General features: G+C 41.4%; 1 protein-coding gene across 6 annotated transcripts in view; it reads left to right on the top strand.

The window, feature by feature from the left end:
* The first annotated feature begins 11618 nt into the window (after window positions 1–11618).
* LOC115198640 (lysine-specific demethylase 5A) overlaps window positions 11619–21769 on the top strand; it is an 83940-nt gene continuing 73789 nt past the window's right edge. For 4 of the 6 annotated variants that reach the window (XM_029760728.1, XM_029760724.1, XM_029760725.1 and 1 more), the window contains exons 1-4: window positions 12038–13076; window positions 14222–14299; window positions 16209–16331; window positions 16555–16725. In XM_029760728.1, the coding sequence (XP_029616588.1) occupies window positions 12846–13076; window positions 14222–14299; window positions 16209–16331; window positions 16555–16725 (603 nt within the window). In that variant the 5' untranslated portion in view covers window positions 12038–12845. Of the gene's footprint in view, window positions 13077–14221; window positions 14300–16208; window positions 16332–16554; window positions 16726–21769 lie in introns of all 6 variants that reach the window. The other 2 variants (XM_029760727.1, XM_029760726.1) reach the window with 2 other exon arrangements.

Here is a 21769-nt window from a genome sequence, read left to right as displayed (position 1 = left end):
GAATTATTATAATCCCTTCCTCCCAAATCTATCTACCCTCTTAGCTCCTCTGCATCAACTGTTAAGGAAGGACGTGGCCTGGAAATGGTCAGAAAGACAGGAAGAAGCTTTTGCAAAGTCAAAGGTGTTATTGCAATCAGCTGAAGTGCTAGTGCACTACTCAGCAGACAGAGATCGCATCTTATCGTATGATGCCTCATCGTATGGTGTGGGGGTGGTGCTATCACACCGGATGGAGAATGGTGCAGAGAAACCTATCGGGTTCATGTCAAGAACATTGTCGCCAGCGGAGAAAAAGTACTCTCAGCTGGACAAGGAAGGACTGGCTGTCATATTCGTAATACAGAGATTCCACAAGTACTTATACGGGAGAACATTCAATATTGTGACCAACCATAAGCCTCTGATCTCTCTGTTCCATGAACAAAGCTAGTACCACAAATGGTCTCTCCAAGAGTTCAACGATGGGCTGTGTGGCTCAGGGCCTACGAGTACAGAATAATTTACAAACCAGGTAGATACCATGGCAATGCTGATGCTCTGAGTAGGCTGCCCGTTCCAGAAATCATCATTCAGGAAGAAGAAAATTACCAGGTTTTGATGATCGATGTATTGGATGATGCACTGGTGAACACAGCACAAATCAGGAAATGGACTACAAAGGATGTGACGCTATCACAAGTGCATGAATTTATCCTGAGAGGATGGCCTACAGTAATAGAACCTCAGATCATGCCTTACTACACTCGCCGCTTGGCATTGAGTGTTCGAGATGGATGTGTTCTGTGGGGTTCTAGAGTAGTTATCCCACCACAAGGGCGTGGTCTGCTACTGAAGATGTTGCATCTGTCGCATCCAGGTATGTCAAGAATGAAAGGCCTAGCGAGGTCATTAGTCTGGTGGCCAAAAATGGACCATGATGTGGAAAATGAGGTCAGCCGGTGTGCAGAATGTCAGAGTAACAGGAAGTCACCCCCCACTGCGCCATTACATCCATCGGAATGGCCAGAAAAGCCATGGACACGACTACATGTGGACTACGCTGGACCTTTCCTAGGAAAAATTTTCCTTGTGCTGATTGATTCTCATTCAAAGTGGATGGATGTTTACCCCATGAACACGTCAACATCGTACGCTATGATTGAGAAGTTGAGACAAAGCTTCAGTGTAATGGGATTGCCTCAAATGTTGGTTAGTGACAATGCTACTTGTTTTACAAGCATTGAATTAACAAGTTTCATGAAACAAAAAGGAATTCAGCATGTAACGTCGGCTCCTTTTCACCCATCTTCAAATGGATTAGCGGAACGTGCGGTTCAGACCTTGAAGGAGGGGATGAGGAAGATGCAAGGGCCCAGCATTGAAACAAAGGTGTCAAGATTTTTGTTTAGCTACAGGATTACTCCTCAAGCTACAACTGGGTTGTCACCTGCAGAAATGTTGATGTCAAGGAGGTTAAGGTCAACTGTGGATCTCATCAGCAGACCTGAAAATGAAAATACAACAAAAGCAATGGAATCAAAAATGTAATCATGACACCCGAGTCAAACTCGAAGTTTCTCACCTGGAGATGATGTCTATACAAGAAACTATGGGTTTGGTCTTAAATGGATTCCAGCTACCATTGAGGATTGCTCAGGACCAGTATCTTATACTGTGATCATCGGAAGTGGACAAAGACTAAGGAGACACGTAGATCAGATCCGAGCTCGAATTCCAGTTCCATCTGGAGATCTGGATCAATGCTTAAATGAACAGGACAGGACATTGGAACGTTCCCCAGAGTTGCAGTTGGACAAACCACCTGAGACCAACAATGCTCAACTTCCTGAGACCACCAGTCCGGGACGACCTCCTCCTGTGAAGTCTCCACAAAAGGACTTTGTTTCACTATTAAGGGGTGAAGATCTGGTGGCACCAGCTACACCACCTCTGAGACGCTCTATTAGAGAGAGACGTCTGCCAGACTTTTTCAGATCAGATGTTTGAAAAAAATGTAAATATGAAAATAGCATAGCTCAGAAAGAAATTAAGTTGGGTTATTAGCTTTAAAGGAGGGGACTGTAGTAACCTGGTATATTTATGTTTACCAATACATGGCACTTTTGACTCAAGACGGGGGTTTGCTTCCCGCTATCCGTAGCTATTTCCTATGTCTGCCAATATAACTGTGATTAAGAAAGCTTCAGGTAGCTTAAGCCAGGTGCATTAGAGAATGTAATTCTAAGTTACAATTAAATACTAAACCGTACTTACGTCTCATGAGTCATAAATCTTAGAAGTCTCTAAGGATACTACACTCCCTATCCCAGCCTGCTGTCCCCACATGCTTCAAGATGGCCACCATTGTTCCTGTACCCAAAAAAGTAAAGGTAACTGAGCTAAATGACTATCGCCCCGTAACACTCACTTAGGTCAGCATGAAGTGCTTTGAGAGACTAGTCAAGGATCATATCACCTCCACCTTAACCGTCACCCGAGACCCACTTTAAATTTGCTTACTGCCTCAATAGGTTCACAGACGATGCTTTCGCCATCACACTGCACACTGCCCTATCCCATCTGGACAAGAGGAATACTTATGTAAGAATGCTGTTCATTGACTATTGCTCAGCATTCAACACCATAGTACCCTCCAAGCTCATCATTAAACTCAAGGCCCTGGGTCTGAACGTCGCCCTGTGCAACTGGGTCCTAGACTTCCTGACAGGCTACTTCCAGATTTTGTTACTATTATTTTTATTTCACCTTTATTTAACCACGCAGGCAAGTTGAGAACAAATTCTCATTTACAACTGCGACCTGGCCAAGATAAAGCAAAGCAGTGCGACACAAACAACACAGAGTTACATATGGGAGAAACAAATGTACAGTCAATAACACAATAGAAAACTCTCTATACAGTGTGTACAAATGTAGGGAGGTAGGCAATAAATAGGCCATAGTGGCGAAATAATTACAATTTAGCAATTAAAACACTGGAGTGATAGATGTGCAGAAGATGAATGTGCAAGTAGAGATACTTGGGTGCAAAGGAGCAAAAAAATAAAGAACAATATGGGGATGAGGTAGTTGGGTGGGCTATTTACAGATGGGCTGTGTACAGGTGCAATGATCGGTAAGCTGCTCTGACTGCTGATGCTTAAAGTTAGTGAGGGAGATGTAAGACTCCAGCTTCACTGATTTTTGCAATTCCTTCCAGTCATTGGCAGCAGAGAAATGGAAGGAAAGGCGGCCAAAGGAGGAGTTGGCTTTTGGGATGAACAGTGAAATATACCTGCTGGAGCATGTGCTATAGGTGGGTGCTGCTATGGTGACCAGTGAGCTAAGGTGTGGCTTTACCGAGCAAAGATTTATAGATGACCTGGAGCCAGTGGGTTTGGCAACGAATATGAAGCGAGGGCCAGCCAACGAGAGCATACAGGTCACAGTGGTGGGTAGTATATGGGGCTTTGGTGTCAAAACGGATGGCACTGTGAAAGACGACATCCAGTTTGCTGAGTAGAGTGTTGGAGGCTATTTTGTAAATGATATCGCCGAAGTCAAGGATCGGTAGGATAGTCAGTTTTACGAGGGTATGTTTGGCAGCATGAGTGAAGGGTGCTTTGTTGCGAAATAGGAAGCCGATTCTAGATTTAATTTTGGATTGGAGATGCTTAATGTGAGTCTGGAAGGAGAGTTTACAGTCTAACGAGACACCTAGGTATTTGTAGTTGTCCACATATTCTAAGTCAGAACCACCCAGAGTAGTGATGCAAGACAGGCGGGCGGGTGCGGGCAGCGATCGGTTGAAGAGCAGGCATTTAGTTTTACTTGCATTTAAGAGCAGTTGGAGGCCACGGAAGGAGTGTTGTATGGCATTGAAGCTCATCTGGTGGTTTATTAACACAGTGTTCAAATAAGGGCCAGAAGTATACAGAATGGTGTTGTCTGCATAGAGGTGGATCAGAGAATCACCGGCAGCAAGAGCGACATCATTGATGTATACAGAGAAGAGAGTCGGCCCGAGAATTGAACCCTGTGGCACCCCCATAGAGACTGCCAGAGGTCCGGACAACAGGCCCTCCGATTTGACACACTGAACTCTATCTGAGAAGTAGTTGGTGAACCAGGCGAGGCAGTCATTTGAGAAACCAAGGCTGTTGAGTCTGCCGATAAGAATGCGGTGATTGACAGAGTTGAAAACGTGGCCAGGTCGATGAAGACGGCGGCACAGTATTGTCGTTTATCGATGACGGTTATGATATCATTTAGGACCTTGAGCGTGGCTTGAGGTGCACCCATGACCAGCTCGGAAACCAGATTGCATATCGCAGAAGGGGCGGCAGCGTAGCCTAGTTGTTAGAGCGTTGGACTGGGAACCGAAAGGTTGCAAGATTGAATCCCCGAGCTGACAAGGTACAAAATATGTCGTTCTGCCCCTGAACAAGGCAGTTAACCCACTGTTCCTAGGCTGTCATTGAAAATAAGAATTTGTTATTAACTGACTTGCCTGGTTAAATAAAGGTAAAAAAAAAGGTACGGTGGGATTTGAAATGGTTGGTGAGCTGTTTTTTACCTTGACTTTTGAAGACTTTAGAAAGGTAGGATAGATATAGTTCTGTAACAGTTTGGGCCTAGACTGTCTCCCTTTTTGAAGAGGGGGAACCACGGCAGCTTTCCAATCTTTAGGGATCTCAGACGATATGAAAAAGAGGTTGAACAGGCTAGTAATACGGGCTGCAACAATTGTGGCGGATATTTTTTAGAAAGAGAGGGTCTAGATTGTCTAGCCCAGCTGATTTGTAGGGGTCCAGATTTTGCAGCTCTTTCAGAACATCAGCTATCTGGATTTGGGTGAAGGAGATATGGGGGCGGCTTGGGCAAGTTGCTGTGTGGGGTGCAGAGCTGTTGACCGGGGTAGGGGTAGCCAGGTGGAAAGCATGGCTAGCCATAGAAAAATGCTTATTGAAATTCTCGATTATCGTAGATGCATCGGTGGTGACAGTGTTTCCTAGCCTCAGTGCAGTGGGCAGCTGGGAGGAGGTGCTCTTATTCTCCATGGACTTTACAGTGTCTCAGAACTTTTTGGAGTTTGTGCTACAGGATGCAAATTTCTGTTTGAAAAATCTAGCCTTAGCTTTCCTAACTGACTGAGCATATTGGTGCCTGACTTCCCTGAATAGTTGCATATCGCGGGGGCTATTCAATGCTAATGCAGTATGCAGTATGCCACAGGATGTTTTTGTGCTGGTCAAGGGCAGTCAAGTCTGGAGTGAACCAAGGGCTATATCCGTTCTTAGTTCAACAATTTTTGAATGGGGCATGCTTATTTAAGATTGTGATGATGTTAACATGCATGAAACCAATGCTTTTACAGTTACAGAAGTCAACATATGATAGCGCTTGGCAAATAGGAGTGGAACTGGGGGATACAGGGCCTGGGTTAACCTATACATCACCAGAGGAACAGAGGAGGAGTAGGATAAGGGTACGGCTAAAGGCTATAAGAACTGGTAATCTAGTGCGTTGGGGACAGAGAAATAAAGGAGCAGATTTCTGGGAGTGGTAGAATAGATTCAGGGCATAATGTACAGACAATGGTATGGTAGGATGTGAGTACAGTGGAGGTAACCCTAGGTGTTGAGCGACGATGAGAGAGGTTTCATCTTTGGAGGCAGCAGTTAAGCCAGGTGAGGTCTCCGCATGTGTGTGGGGTGGGACAAAAGAGCTATCTATCTAAGGCATTTTGAGCGGGACTGATGTCTCTACAGTGAAATAAAACAATAAGAACTTGCCAAGACAGCAGTAGACAAGGCGTATTGACAATAGAGAGAGGCATAAAGCAATCACAGGTGTTGATCAGAGTGGGTCAGTTAGGTACATACAGAACCTGGGTTCGAGGCTGGGACCGACAGGTAAACAAAATGAGATACCGTGTTATTGAAACAGTCCAGGGTGCATCAGCTGTGTCGCCGAGTGATCATAGGGTCAAAAGAGCAGAAATAGGTGAGTCAGGGTGCCGTTAGGTAGTCACTACTACGCTAGGCAAGCAGGGGACACAGCGTTCAGAAAAGCTAGCGGGCTGGGGCTAGTAGATGGTTCTTCGGCGACATCGTAACAGAATAGCCTGTTGAGACCACATCGGGCAATCACGTCGGCAGTCCAGTCGTGATGGATCGGCGGGGCTCCGTGTCGACAATAAAGGGTCCAGGCCAATTGGCAAAGGAGGAATTGTAGCCCTAGAATTATCTGGTATATGGACCTAGCTATAGGCTAGCTCATGGCCAGATGGTGAAGGTGAGATACAACACCTCCACTTTGCTGATCCTCAACACTCGGGCCGCACAAGGGTGCGTGCTCAGTCCCCTCTTATACTCCCTGTTCACCCATGACTGCGTGGCCACGCACGCCTCAAACTCAATGATCAAGTTTGCAGACGACACAACAGTAGTAGGCTAGATTACCAACAATAACGAGACAGCCTACAGGGAGGAGGTGAGGGCTCTGGGAGTGTGGTGCAAGGAAAATAACCTATCACTCAACGTCAATAAAACAAAGGAGATGATCGTGGACTTCAAGAAACAGCAGAGGGAGCACCCCCATCCACATTGACGGGACCGCAGTGGAGAAGGTGGAAAGCTTCCTTGGCATACACATCACTGACAAACTGAAATGGTCCACCCACACAAACAGTGTTGTGAAGAAGACTCAACAGTGCCTCTTCAACCTCAGGAGGCTGAAGAAATTTGGGTTGGCACCTAAAACCTTCCCAAACTTTTACAAATGTACAATTGAGAACATCCTGTTGGCATCACGTTTCAGTTATGACCCAGATGCAGATAGTGTTGAAGAAACAAAAGATAATTCCTTATACAGGGGTAGGCAAATGACAGGTCAAAGGAAGGCAGGGGTCAATAATTCAGTAAGGTGGGGTAAGGTACAGGACGGCAGGCAGTCTCAGGGTCAGGGCAGGCAGAAGGTCAATACCTGGTAGGACTAGAAAACAAGAGCAAGAAACAGGCAGGAGCAGGGAACAGACACTGGTAGGTTTCACGAACAAAACGAACCGGCAACAGACAAACAGAGAACACAGGTATAAATACACAGGGGATAATGGCACCTGGTGGGGGGTGGAGACAAGCACAAAGACAGGTGAAACAGATCAGGGTGTGACAGTCAGGCTGTATCACCGCCTCGCACGGCAACTGTACTGCCCGCAACCGTCTGCCCAACGCATCACCGGGGACAAACTACCTGTCCTCCAGGACACCTTCAGCACCCGATGTCACAGGAAGGCCAATAAGATCATCAAGGACAACAACCACCCGAGCCACTGCCTGTTCAGCCCGCTACCATCCAGAAGGCGAGGTCAGTGCAGGTGCATTCAAGCTGGGACTGAGAGACTGAAAAGCAGATTCTATCTCAAGGCCATCAGACTGTTAAATAGCCATCACTAGCACATTAGAGGCTGCTGCCTATATACATAGACTTGGAATCACTGGCCACTTTAATAAATGGAACACTAGTCACTTTAATAATGTTTACAAATTATGCAATACTCATCTCATATGTACCTTTCAAAAATTTGGGGTCACTTAGAAATGTCTTTGTTTTTGGAAGAAAAGCAATTTTTTTTGTCCATTAAAATAACATAAAATTGTTCAGAAATACAGTGTAGTGTAGACATTGTTAATGTTGTAAATGACTATTGTAGCTAGAAACGGCAGATTTTTTTTTTTTTATGGAATATCTCCATAGACGTACAGAGGCCTATTATCAGCAACCATCATTCCTGTGTTCCAAAGATCTTTATACTGAAACTCAACAGTTTATTCTTGTTCTGAGAAATGATAGCTATTCCATGCAAGAAATTGCCCAAAAAATCTAAGATCTCATACAACGCTGTGTCCTACTCCCTTCACAGAACAGCACAAACTGGCTCTAACCAGAATAGAAAGAGCAGTGGGAGGCCCTGGTGCACAACTGAGCAAGAGGACAGGTACATTAGAGTGTCTAGTTTGAGAAACAGACGCCTCACAAGTTCTCAACTGGCAGCTTCATTAAATAGTACCCACAAAACACCATTCTCAACGTCAACAGTGAAGAGGCGACTCTGGGAGGCTGGCCTTCTGGAGGCCAGGTCATCTGATGCAGCACTCCATCACTCTCCTTCTTGGTCAAATAACCCTTACACAGCCTGGAGGTGTGTTGGGTCATTGTTCTGTTGAAAAACAAATGATAGTCCCACTAAGCGCAAACAAGATGGGAAGGCTTCTCGCTGAAGAATGCTGTGGTATCCATGCTGGTTAAGTGTGCCTGGAATTCTAAATAAATCACAACAGTGACACCAGCAAAGCAACCCCACACCATAACACCTGGTCCTTCATGCTTCACAGTGGGTAGTACACATGTGGAGATTATTGCTCTTGTTTCTTGGCCCAAGCAAGTCTCCTTATTGGTGTCCTTAGTAGTGGTTTCTTTGCAGAAATTCGACCATGAAGGCCTGATTCACAGTCTCCTCTGAAAAGTTGATGTTGAGATGTGTCTAACACTGAGAAGCATTTATTTGGGCTGCAATTTCTGAGGCTGGTAACTCCAATTAACTTATCCTCTGCAGCATAGGTAACTTCCATTCCTGTGGCGGTCCTCATGAGAGACAGTTTCATCATAGAGCTTGATGGTTTTTGCGACTGCACAAAGTTCTTGAAATGTTCTGGATTGATTGACCTTCATGTCTTAAAGTAATGATGACTGTCATTTCTCTTTGCTTATTTGAGCTGTTCTTGTCATAATATGGACTTGGTCTTTTACCAAATACGGCTATCTTCTGTATACCACCCTCTACCTTGTCACAACACAACAGATTGGCTAAAACGCATGAAGAAAGAAAGAAATTCCACTATCAAACTTTTAACAAGGCACACCTGTTAATCAACCAGTTGGGGCTAGGGGGCAGTATTTTCACGGACGGATAAAAAACGTACCCGATTTAAACTGGCTACTACTCTTGCCCAGAAACGAGAATATGCATATAATTAGTAGATTTGAATAGAAAACACTCTAAAGTTTCTAAAACTGTTTGACACACCCTCGTTTTATGCCCTTGGGGGAATCCCTGATTTAGGGCAGTCCAAATGATTAGCCAAGAAAGTAAGTTTGCAACGTAAGCCCCTCAGCCCTCGTTTTTAGTCAAGTTTATGTTCACTCAGGGCCTGAAACTCCTCATAATTCAATTCATGACGATTTTACATCCACTAAGAAAAGTCTGCCAAAACAGAAAAACAGAAAAACAACATAAATGGAGCAGTCAACATACAAGTGTAAGTAAAAACTAATGTAAAAAGGTTAGAACTTGTGGAACTAATGCACATGATGGCACAAACACCTCTAGTAAAAGTAATGTTTTTGTTTTGTTAGCTTTTGGAAATTGTAGAAATAAAACATTTTCCTTCTTCAGAAGTTCCAGTTAGGCAGGCTAACATTAGTTAGCTAATTAATTTGCTAGCTATCATACAGTAGTCGTATATTAATAATGATATAGTTAATATAAGTATACATTTAATCATAATTGACTGAAGTGCATATAAAGCACCAACAAACTGCCGCTGGCTGAAAATACAATCATCGCGGGATTAACGAGTGACGAATTTCCGGGCAATGGCGGTCCATTTAAAAATCATTCATTTTTTTATTTTTTATTTATTATTTTTATTTATTTTTTAAGTTTGCACAAATCTTTATTTAACTTGTTGTAACATGCAAAACATAAACATAACATAACAGCCAGAGGGAATCCAAAGAAATTAGAGAAAAATAAAAAAAACTATTATATCAAATCAAATACAGACATATATCGAATACATTTTTTTGACATATTGTTTTGTATACGTTTTAAAGATTATACGTACTGTTCCAAATCAGATAAAAAAATTAAGAAAAGGGGCTTTTTCTTCATAAATTTTGATTTGTGGATGAAAGATTTTCCTAATAAAATAAAGAGATTTATGACATACTCACGTTCAATTGTGGAATCAGTGGATTAAAATAATATGTCAAACTTAGTAATATCAATGGTTGTATGCAATTTGCGGCTAAGATATAGTTTTACATCAGTCCAAAACACTTCACTATATAAACAATTACAGAATAAGTGTTCAATAGATTCAGTTTCTAGTTCACAAAAACTGCATTCACTGGTAACGTCAAATATATATTTAGAAATTAAGCTATTACACGGATAGCATCTATGGATTATTTTAAAGGAGATCTCCTTTACTTTATTGGTCACCATAAATCTGTGTGGAGTGAGCCAAGCACGGCGCCAGTTTACATCAAACGATGAAGCCCAACAAAATATCGCAGAGGGAATAGACTTCCTGTAGAAAATATCCCTTATTAAACGATTGTTGAATAAAAATCATTCATTTCTCCCTCGCCTTGCAAGTGTATACTCGTCAGACGCAATGAAACGTCATCAGAAGTGTCCACTTAATTTGAGGGCTGAGGGGATAGGGTGTGTTTTACGTGTTTGGACTGTATTTGTATGGGGCTACCTTTTCTATTGTCATTACACACAAATGCTGTGTATGTCCTTTCGGAGTTATCGGAAGTTAGTTCCTACTGGGAAGTTTCACTTGAACGATTTTTTTTTTTTTTTAGCTAACCCTCATTGTTCTTTACCTGCATACAAGTCGGAATTTGCCTACAAGTGTGAAACAACCAGGAAAATGTGCGAGTTGTGACGTTTTACCATAACCTTAACTTTTCAACCAAAATAACAAATCCGTTTTTGACAGCTACAATAGGTCTATGGGTAATGTAGATAGTTTGACCATATTGTCAATGTTTAGCAAACTAGCTAAATATTTATCAGCAACGTTGTTTTAAGAATTGTTCATACCAAAAAGCACATGAATAAAACAAAGTCGTATTTTCAAAATCAAATAGCAAGCTTCGGCGAGCACAGGAACGCTGCATAACCAAATGGAAAGGTGGCAATTACGAGCTGTGAAGTCGTAAATACAATTTAGATGCATTCCCACATGCTTTGAACTCGTTGAAACGCCGATTGGCAAATTGCCATCAAGCTGATCAACCATAAACTAAAAGTACAGCTTTCAATCAAGCGTGTAAACAAAATATGTTAAACATAATATATTGCTTTTTATAAATAACGTTTAATTGTTACACTTAATTGACAAAAATTATGTTATGGAGGTAATTTCCTTAAGTGATATGAGTTCATCATGGGGAGAATTCGGAGTTCATGCCGCGTTGCATACAACTGGGAACTCGGAAATCTCCAACATCAGTGTGTTCAATACAACTGGCAATCCGGGAAAAATGTTTTGAACAGTCATCCAACTCGGAATTCCAAGTCGGAAACTCTGGGATCATCCAAGACTTCTCCGATTTGAATATCACCGACGTCACGATTTGACCTCGTTTTTCCCCGAATCCCAGTGGTCCTGAAAGCACCACTAGAGACGATGGATTTTTTTCCCCCCACTTGGTTATGAACGTAGTAGTTACTTACAAAACTACAAATAATTTACCATAAATGCTGATGTACATATCTGGAGGCATATGATTTTGTATAGAGGGAAATAGTAAGTAAACCATGGTTCTAGTTTTCTTGAAGCGGATGTGGAGGCGGAAGTGGAGGATTGGTATATTGTTGTTACATGGTAGTGATATGGTCGTTGCTAGTAAAAGAAAGGTGGGAAATATATCTATATATACAATATTTGAAAGTTCATAGCGTCGAGCAACATAGGCATCTACTGAACAATTTTAGACTAAATGTTTATCCTGAAAAATGTATATTGTTCCAGAGCTGTGCGAGCAAACTAAAGAAAGATAGTTATTCGCCAGCAACTAGCAAGCAGTCACAGCACAGTGTGGCTAGGCTAAATTAGCTAAGCTAGCTAGGAAGTATCGTCGTTTTTAATGACAACAGCAGCCAGAAAAGTGCTCGAGTGACACGAAGCAAGAGAACCGTGTGCATGAGAATGGTTTAAATTAGCTCGTTGTCTGGTTTATTGTGGAGCAAATAACGTATGTTGCTGCATCGGGAATGTCGACCCATCACCTCCACGGAACCCCCCGCCTGTTGTGGCGACGAGCTAGCTAACGTTCTCCTTCAATTGAATGGACGTGGTTTGATCAACAATGTACGCTAATTGCTAAGCTAACTGCTCAGGTTTCAATGTTGATTGTCACGAGCTACTCGCCGGATGAAGAGGGTCGCACTCATTTAGCCTGGAAAACTACTGTAGAACGTCATATTTAGATTGGATAACCACTAAGGCGCAACTTTAAATGGATAAAATTGCGAAATCTGGATGAAATAATGCCTTTTCCTGGTACATAAAGATGTCACTACCAATGAATATTCAAAAGTGAAATATTTGTTAAATATGTATTGGGTTAATATGGAGCTTAGAATAGTTATACATGACATTTTTTTGGGGCCGTTTATTTTGTTGCGGGATCATATGTCCACATTTTAAAGGGGAGTGATGGCGCTTTTGACTGATGTTGTCCTGCGCCCCAGGTAGTTCTCAGGCTTTCAGCTAACGTTGCTGTACAGGAGTGGGGGGTGGGGGGGAAATGGGACTCCGCCCGGCTTGGCCCAGCAATTCCCTAATGGAATAGGACTGGAAATGTATTTTTGATCTTTTACAGTTTTGTCTTTGAGAGTCAACTCAACAATATTGTCATGTCGCCCAGCTGTTGGTAAATCAAGAAATTGTCTTCATTGAAATGATTTTTCTTGAGACTAATACAATCATGAACATGAAGGAGAAGTTCCTGAAGCAACAATATGTGTGCTAATTGAAAGACAACCTAATCATGGACTGATGTCACTCACAGATGTCAACACAATAGATTTTAAACACAAGTACTATTGGCTTTTTAAAGAAAATACAAGTTGTGATTTGGTCATGTCTGATTTTGCTGAATTCGTACCCCCTCCCGAGTGCCCAGTTTTTGAGCCGAGTTGGGAAGATTTTTCGGATCCACTAGGATTTATTAACAAGATTCGACCAATTGCAGAGAGAACTGGCATCTGCAAAATTCGACCGCCCGAGGTAACCTCACTGTTTATGCTTTTGGAATAGATCACATTGCTTCCATTTTAAGATTTACGGCTGCATTGGTTTGTGCCCTTGTTGTCATCTATTTATGGTATTTTCGGCCTAGCCCACGCACATTTTTAGCTGAGTAACGACATTTCTCGTTTAATTTTTCATGTGTGGAGGTCAAATATGAGTGAAATTTCTTGTCTGTTTCTCAGTTTATTTGAAAAATGATTTTGGATGTTTATATTTAGCCGAACAGTTAAATTAAAGTCGTCATTTAAAATAGCCGCCTCTATTCCAGACTCCCATCTGACTCTTTTTTTGTTGTTGTGTGTTTTCTGGACAGATCACAACTGTTACATTCGGGATATCAAGTAACGTCCCACGAATTAGATGTCTAGATACATTTTTTGAACTATTAACAATTTGATATATCAATTCCTAGTTGCTTTTCATTTGATGGCCTAGATTTCCAAGTCTTTGCTACATCATGACTACAATATGAGCAATATCCATGTATGTAGCTGTGAAGAGTAATTTATTTATATATATATAAATTGTTTTTTTTTTCATGGTTTGGGATAGGCCTACAGTAGCAGGAAGTGAAATTCGTACCCAAATGCTCAACTTTTCATGTTTTATTATTTGGCCTTGTGCAAATCAAATGTATGTCTAATATTGGCCTTTCTCTCTTTTATTCCCATTTCCCACATGAAACATTTGGGTGATTAGGCTAACCCTTTTAATTTGGTATATTTTGCACCCAACCTCCCAGAAGTAATTGTCAAGTTTTTCTTTTATTGCACTGTGCTCCAGTATTATTTGGCGTTTGGGGATAAGTCTGTGCCCATTTTAAAGCAATTAGACTACAGGGACTTAAATTATTATTTTTATCATATCCAGTATTCTGGTATTTTTGGGTGGATTTAAACATTTTTATTTTTACATCCAATTTCCTGGGCCGACGATTTCCCAATCTGTATCCACACATCCCTATATTATTTATGTGAAAAGGGTATTTGAATAGTATTATGTAATGTTTATTTTGACAAGTATTTTCTATTTTTGTTGTTGCTTTTACTTCCACATTACTTAGTCGTATGAAAATCTGAACCAGTTGTTCATTTGGTTTCCATTGTTCTCTTCTGTCTTAGGACTGGACACCTCCTTTTGCCTGCGACGTACGCAACTTCCGCTTTACTCCCAGAGTCCAGAGACTCAATGAATTGGAGGTAAGTATACTGTACCTAGTTACAACACTCTGAAGGCTATGTTGGAAATTCGGTTAGGTAGCCTGTATGTAGTCGTTATAAGGTATAGGCCATCATTGTAAATAAGAATTTGTTCAACCTGTTGGGGCTAGGGGGCAGTATTTGCACGGCCGGATAAAAAACATACCCGATTTAAACTGGTTACTACTCTTGCCCAGAAATGAGAATATGCATATAATTAGTAGATATGGATAGAAAACACTCTAAAGTTTCTGAAACTGTTTGAATGGTGTCTGTGAGTATAACAGAACTCATATGGCAGGACAAAACCTGAGAAGATTCCATACAGGAAGTGCCCTGTCTGACAATTTCTTCTCCTTCTGTTGCATCTCTATCGAAAATACTGTTGTAACGTGACATTTTCTAAGGCTTCCATTGGCTCTCAGAAGGCGCCAGAAAGTGGAATGGGTTGTCTGCTGTCTCTGGGCGAAGAACAGCAGGAGAATTTGTGAGTGGTCAGCCTGGGGACAGTGAGACTAAGAGGCGCGTTTACGAGAAGTCTCCATTTTTTCTCCGTTGCACGGTTGGAATATTATCGCTATTTTACGAGAAAAATAGCATAAAAATTGATTTTAAACAGCGTTTGACATGCTTCGAAGTACAGTAATGGAATATTTAGATTTTTTTTGTGATGAAATGCGCTCGCGCGTCACCATTCAGATAGTGACCTGAACGCACAAACAAAACAGAGCTATTTGAATATAACTATGGATTATTTGGAACCAAAACAACATTTGTTGTTGAAGTAGAAGTCCTGGGAGTGCATTCTGACGAAGAACAGCGAAGGTAATCCAATTTTTCTAATATTAATTCTGAGTTTGGTGAGCCCCAAACTTGGTGGGTGTCAAAATAGCTAGCCCGTGATGGCCGGGCTATCTACTCAGAATATTGCAAAATGTGCTTTCGCCGAAAAGCTATTTTAAAATCTGACACCGCGATTGCATAAAGGAGTTCTGTATCTATAATTCTTAAAATAATTATGTATTTTGTGAACGTTTATCATGAGTAATTTAGTAAATTCACCGGAAGTTTGCGGTGGGTATGCTAGTTCTGAACATCACATGCTAATGTAAAAAGCTGTTTTTGATATAAATATGAACTTGATTGAACAAAACATGCATGTATTGTATAACATAATGTCCTAGGAGTGTCATCTGATGAAGATCATCAAAGGTTAGTGCTGCATTTAGCTGTGGTTTGGGTTTATGTGACATTATATGCTAGCTTGAAAAATGGGTGTCTGATTATTTATGTTTGAGAAATTGAAGTTATAGAATTTTTGATGTATTTGTATTTCGCGCCACGCGATTCCACTGGCTGTTGACTAGGTGGGACGCACCTCACCCAGACAGGTTAACTGACTTGCCTAGTTAAAATATAGTTATTGCCTAAGTAAGTAGTCAAATAAGCTAGTTATTCGAATGAGTTTTGTCAGTCATTCACTGATGTATGTATGTTATTATGTCTTGCTAGTCTATGAATAAACATGTTTTTTTGTGAGGTAGCCTATACTTTGGTGTGGCTTGACAGTGCATACCTTATGTGCATTGACTGCAGCTGCTGTCACATTTTGGGGGCAGCATTCTTGAATACAATGACTGAGTTAACAGCACTGGCCTGAATGGGTGGTAGGCCTAGGTCTACTTTAGGAAGGGTTTTTAGGGTCAGAAAATTTGTAGCTTAGCCTAGATTAAGAGTGTAAAGGAAATCAGTCACTGGCTTTTGTAGGCTTTTACTTTGATTTCTCCAAGGCTACAGCACACAAAGGCACCTCTTTATATTCCTGTTTAGAGTTGAGCATGCCAGATTTTTCACTTGAATTGACTTTCATGTGTTTGTACCGTTCCCTCACCTCTCCCATTGCTTTCAGGCCCTCACTCGAGTCAAGCTCAACTTCCTGGATCAGATTGCCAAGTTCTGGGAGCTGCAGGGGTCCAGGCTGCGCTTCCCTCATGTGGAGAGGAAGATCCTCGATCTATTCCAGCTCAGCAAGGTAAGACCGGAGTCAGACCATTCACCTGAACAGGAAACTGTTTTTAGAAACGTGGTGTGTTTGTGTCAGTATGCTATAATTTATTTATATCTTAGGAGTAAGTAGCGTTTGTTTTGGATTTTGTTTTAGGACAGCAGAGGTGCTAAGTGCTGGTGTACATTTGAATGTATTCTGAAAATATGCTTTTTGTGTGTGAGTCTTACTAAAAAACATTGTATTTCAGATTGTCTTCTCCGAGGGTGGCTTTGAGACAGTGTGTAAGGAGAAGAGATGGTCCAAGGTGGGCAGCAGGATGGGTTTCCCCCCGGGGAAAGGTGTGGGCTCTCTGCTGCGGTCCCACTTTGAGAGGATCCTCTACCCCTATGAGCTCTTCCAGTCTGGAGCCACGCTCACTGTAAGTGCTATTGGTCGACACATGCACACAAGAACATGTAGGCTCTGGAGTGTGAGAAATGATTTTGTGATGTCAATAGAGGTAGTAAATTGCATCAGCCCTCTATTGGCAAATGTTAGGTGTGGGTCGTCATAGGTTTGTGCTATGTATTCACACTTCTACATTCTTACAACTCATGTCAATACCCTGTCATGTAGTTCTTTCCTTTTGTGCTTTGCCATGCTACATTCACATTTGTAGCAGTGTTCTGTACAGAGGAGGCTGGTGGGAAGAGCTATAGTAGGACAGGCTCATTGTAATGGCTAGGACAGAATCAATCCAGCCATTACAATGAGCCCGTCCTCATATTGCTCCTCTCACCAGCCTCTGGTTCTGTATCACAACATGTAAGGGATAATTAACGAGGGGCTATGCGTTCTATGGAAAATAATGAACTACGTGGAAGGTGTGTTCCACAACGTGCTAGTGGATTGGAACTAACCTTCCACGGAGTTGCATTATTTTTCAGAGAAAGATAGAGCCTCTATTGATTATCCCTTTTATACCATGGTTATAATTTAACACCTTTACTGCTTTAATAGCTAGCAAGTTTACTAGATGGCTACAGTATTTGCCTTGGTAACCAAACAGACTTGCTAGTTTAGCTAACCAAACCATCTGTCCTAGCTTGCTATTATGAAAATATGTTTTTAGTTAGCATTTTGCTTTCAAAAGCAGCTCAAACACAGAACATGTAAGAATGAACTATAGCCATTAAATGCTACCGTGCCGATATACCGTGCGTTATAGGGAATTATTCAACGGGTGGGTCTAATGCTGATTGGTTAAAAGCTCGTTCCAGCCGGTGTCTATTCCACAAGTTACCACCGGCTAAATCTATGACATTAAAATGCCTATTTACTCTGTTCCGTCTGACTGCGCAATCCACTGTCTCATCAGCCCTGCCAAGCAAATTATAAACTTGATCTCCACTATAAAAAGCATCTAGACATCCTCATTTCTTTTAGACTAACATTTAGTTTTCAACAGCGGAGATTAGTATAAACCTTGCTGTCTGTCACCCCCTGACATTTGCAACATTGTTTCAATATTCAAATTCGATCTCCAGCTGTCCGTAGTAATGAACGTGTAGGAGTCAGGACGAGACGGACAGGCAGGCAGCATTTCTCAGTCAGTCGACATCTTGAATCGGCTGGCATAAATTTTGTGGATATATACAAAGAAATGTAGGTAAAACGAAGTGCCGCTAGTTTGCAGTCTTTACAGTGTAAGAATATTCAAAGATAAATAGACAACGTAGAGGACTAAATGACGACTATTATGTTTAACACATTACCCATAGGCCTATTGTAGTTGTGGGAGAAATTTCAGAACAGGACTAAAAGCTACATGTGGCAAGTTCTCATTGGTTCGAATTGTCTATACATTGAGCCTGAAATGAGATATTTGGCTATTGGCCCAATTTTACTGCAAGGATTTGTAATTGGTCAACCACAGGCTAGGTTTGGGTTATAAACTACATCCTGTCTCTTTGCTCAGTGGAGAAAACACTGAGGACAGGGAAGAATGAACATCTACCATCTACTTTCCAGCTTAACAACTATGATTTGTTCTCTTTGAATAAATATATTTTTCTCCCCCTGATTTGCTTTGGGGTCTGTTATTGAAGAATAACACAAACTGCTAACAACAGCTTCAGTGTTTGAAGTGATTGTGTTAGCTGTGTTGTTGGCTAGCTCCTCAGCAGTGTCCTGACGGGAGAGCAAATTTTTTTGCCTGGCGAAATCGTGCCTCATTAGCTCATTCTTATGGATGTATCCAAATAAATGTCACTAGAAAACAGCTCATGCAAATGCAGCTACTGTTGTTTTTGATGTGACTGTAAGTTAGCCGTAGTTGGTTAGCTACCAAACAAGGGATAAGAACGTTGCCACCCAGTATGGTGTCGTGACGTGACTATCTTTAACTCTCTAGGGTAGGGGGCAGTATTTTCACGGCCGGATGAAAAACGTACCCAAATTAAACGGCCTACTACTCAGGCCCAGGAACTAGAATATGCATATTATTAGCAGATTTGGATAGAAAACACTCTGAAGTTTCTAAAACTGTTTGAATGATGTCTGTGAGTATAACAGAACTCATATGGCAGGCAAAACCCTGAGAAAAATCTAACTGGGAAGTGAGAATTCTGGTGCTTGTAGTCCTTTCAAGTCCTTGCCTTTCTAACAGACAGTGAGTTCGGGTTCATTTTGCACTTCCTAAGGCTTCCACTAGATGTCAACAGTCTTTAGTGTTTTTTGAGTCGTCTATGATGAACAGAGACCGAATGAGAAGGCTGGGAACTTGGTGACCCCGGGAATGAGACGCGCGTTCACGCGAGAGGTAGCTCCACGTTCCAAAACGTTTTTCAAGACACTGGTTTTGTCCGGTTGGAATATTACTGAATCTTCACGTTCTAAAGGCCCTAAAGATTGATGCTTTACAACGTTTGACATGTTTGAACGAACGTAAATAGTTTTTAATTTTTTTTTTTACTTCGTGACATTTTCCTCGCGCGTCCTACATTTGGAGTAGCTGAACTGAACACGCGAACAACAAGGAGCTATTTGGACATAAATGATGGAGTTTATCGAACAAAACAACATTTATTGTGGACCTGGGATTCCTGGAAGTGCCTTCTGATGAAGATTACTAAAGGTAAGCGAATATTTCTAGTTTTATTTATGCTTTTAGATGACTCAAAAATGGGGCTATCTGTATTGCTTGATGTCTTTTTCTGACTGCAGTACTCAGATTATTGCAAAGTGTGTTTCCACGTAAAGTTATTTTGAAATCGGACAACGTGGTTGGATTCAGGAGATGTTTATCTATAATTCTTTGAATAACAATTTTATATTTTATCAAGGTTTATGAATAGTATTTTTGTAAATCGGTGTGCTGATTCACCGGCAGTTTTGGAGGCAAAATATTTTCTGAACGTCACGAGCCATTGTAAAATGCTGTTTTTGGGTGTATATATATATATGAACTTGATCGAACAAAAAAATGCATGTATTGTGTAACATGATGTTCTAGGAGTGTCATCTGATGAAGATCATCAAAGGTTACTGCTGCATTTAGCTGTGTTTTGGGTATTTGTGATGCATGCTAGTTGCTTGGAAATGGCTGTGTGGTTTTTTTGTCGGTACTCTCCTAACATAATCTAATGTTTTGCTTTCGCTGTAAAGCCTTTTTGAAATCGGACAACGTGGTTCGATTCAGGAGAAGTGTATCTATAAAATGGTGTAAAATAGTCCTATGTTTGAGAACTTTGAATTATGACATTTTGTGGCCTTAAATTTGGTGCTCTGATTTGTCACTGGCTGTTGAATAGTGTGGGACGATTTTGTCCCACATCCCCTAGAGAGGTTAATGTGATGACGGTTATTTTATCAAATCAAGTAACTATGTTTAATTATTACGTGATTTAAATTAATCATGTAACAATTAACTCATTAGCAATCTTCGGGCCCCACAGAAAAAGTTTGTTTAACCTGTTGGGGATAGGGGGCAGTATTTGCACGGCCGGATAAAAAAAAAGTACCCGATTTAATCTGGTTACTACTCCTGCCCAGTAACTAGAATATGCATATAGAATATGCATATAGAAAACACCCTAAAGTTTCTAAAACTGTTTGAATGGTGTCTGTGAGTATAACAGAACTCATTTGGCAGGCCAAAACCTGAGAAGATTCCAAACAGGAAGCGCTCTCTCTGACCATTTCATGGCCTTCTTGATCATCTCTAACCAAAACAGGGGATCTCTGGCATAACGTGACATTTTCTAACGCTCCCATAGGCTCTCAGAAGGCGCCAGAAAGATGAATGGTGGCTTTGCAGGCCCTGGCTGAAAAACATTAGCGCATTTTGATAGTGGTCGATCAGAGTACAATGAGACTGAGGCGCGTGCACGAGGGGACCCCATGTTTTTATTTTCTCTGTCTTTGAACTAAAACAGGGTTTCCCGGTCGGAATATTATCGCTTTTTTACGAGAAAAATGGCATAAAAATTGATTTTAAACAGCGGTTGACATGCTTCGAAGTACGGTAATGGAATATTTAGAATTTTTTTGTCACGAAACGCGACGGGCGCGTCACCCTTCTTTACCCTTCGGATAGTGTCTTGAACCCACAAACAAAACGCCGCTATTTGGATATAACTATGGATTATTTGGGACCAAACCAACATTTGTTATTGAAGTAGAAGTCCTGGGAGTGCATTCTGACGAAGAACAACAAAGGTAATCAAACTTTTCTAATAGTAAATCGGAGTTTGGTGAGTACCACAGTTGGTGGGTGTCAAAATAGCTAGCCTGTGATGGCCGGGCTATCTACTCAGAATATTGCAAAATGTGCTTTCACCGAAAAGCTATTTTAAAATCGGACATAGCGAGTGCATAAAGAGTTCTGTATCTCCCTCATTAAAATGCAAATCAATTTATAACATTTTTGACATGCGTTTTTCTCAATTTTTGTTGTTATTCTGTCTCTCACTGTTCAAATAAACCTAACATTAAAATTCCAGACTGATCATTTCTTTGTAAGTGGGCAAACATACAAAATCAGCATGGGGTCAAATACTTTTTCCCCCCCCACTGTAGGAGGGTATGTCATGGCAGTGGAACGTTTAGTACGAACGACTGGGTCGCGTCCATAGATACTGAACGACTGGGTTGCGTCTCTAGCAACCGAACCGATAAAAGGAACGACCAGCCGGCTTGGGTAGGAAACCTAGATTTGTGTCGGGACTATATCTTGTGGAAGGATGAAATAGTATGAATAAATGAATCAAAATAAAGTTAATGAAAATATGTCTATTATTTGAATACGTTGGTAACCCGTGAAAGTGATTATGCCCTCAGCCAGTGTTTGGAGGATATATTGGCACGGGTGTTAGGCCAGAGACAATGTCGAGGGCCGGCATACCGTGCCAATATATCCTCCAAGCACCAGCTGAAGGCATTATCACTTAAAAATGCACACTCTAGAATGCCAATCAGGAACG

This window comes from Salmo trutta, chromosome 8 (assembly GCF_901001165.1).
Source record: "Salmo trutta chromosome 8, fSalTru1.1, whole genome shotgun sequence".
Lineage (NCBI taxonomy): Eukaryota > Metazoa > Chordata > Actinopteri > Salmoniformes > Salmonidae > Salmo > Salmo trutta.
The sequence above is the reverse complement of the archived record's forward strand: the minus strand, read 5'-3'. Positions and strand labels throughout refer to the sequence as shown.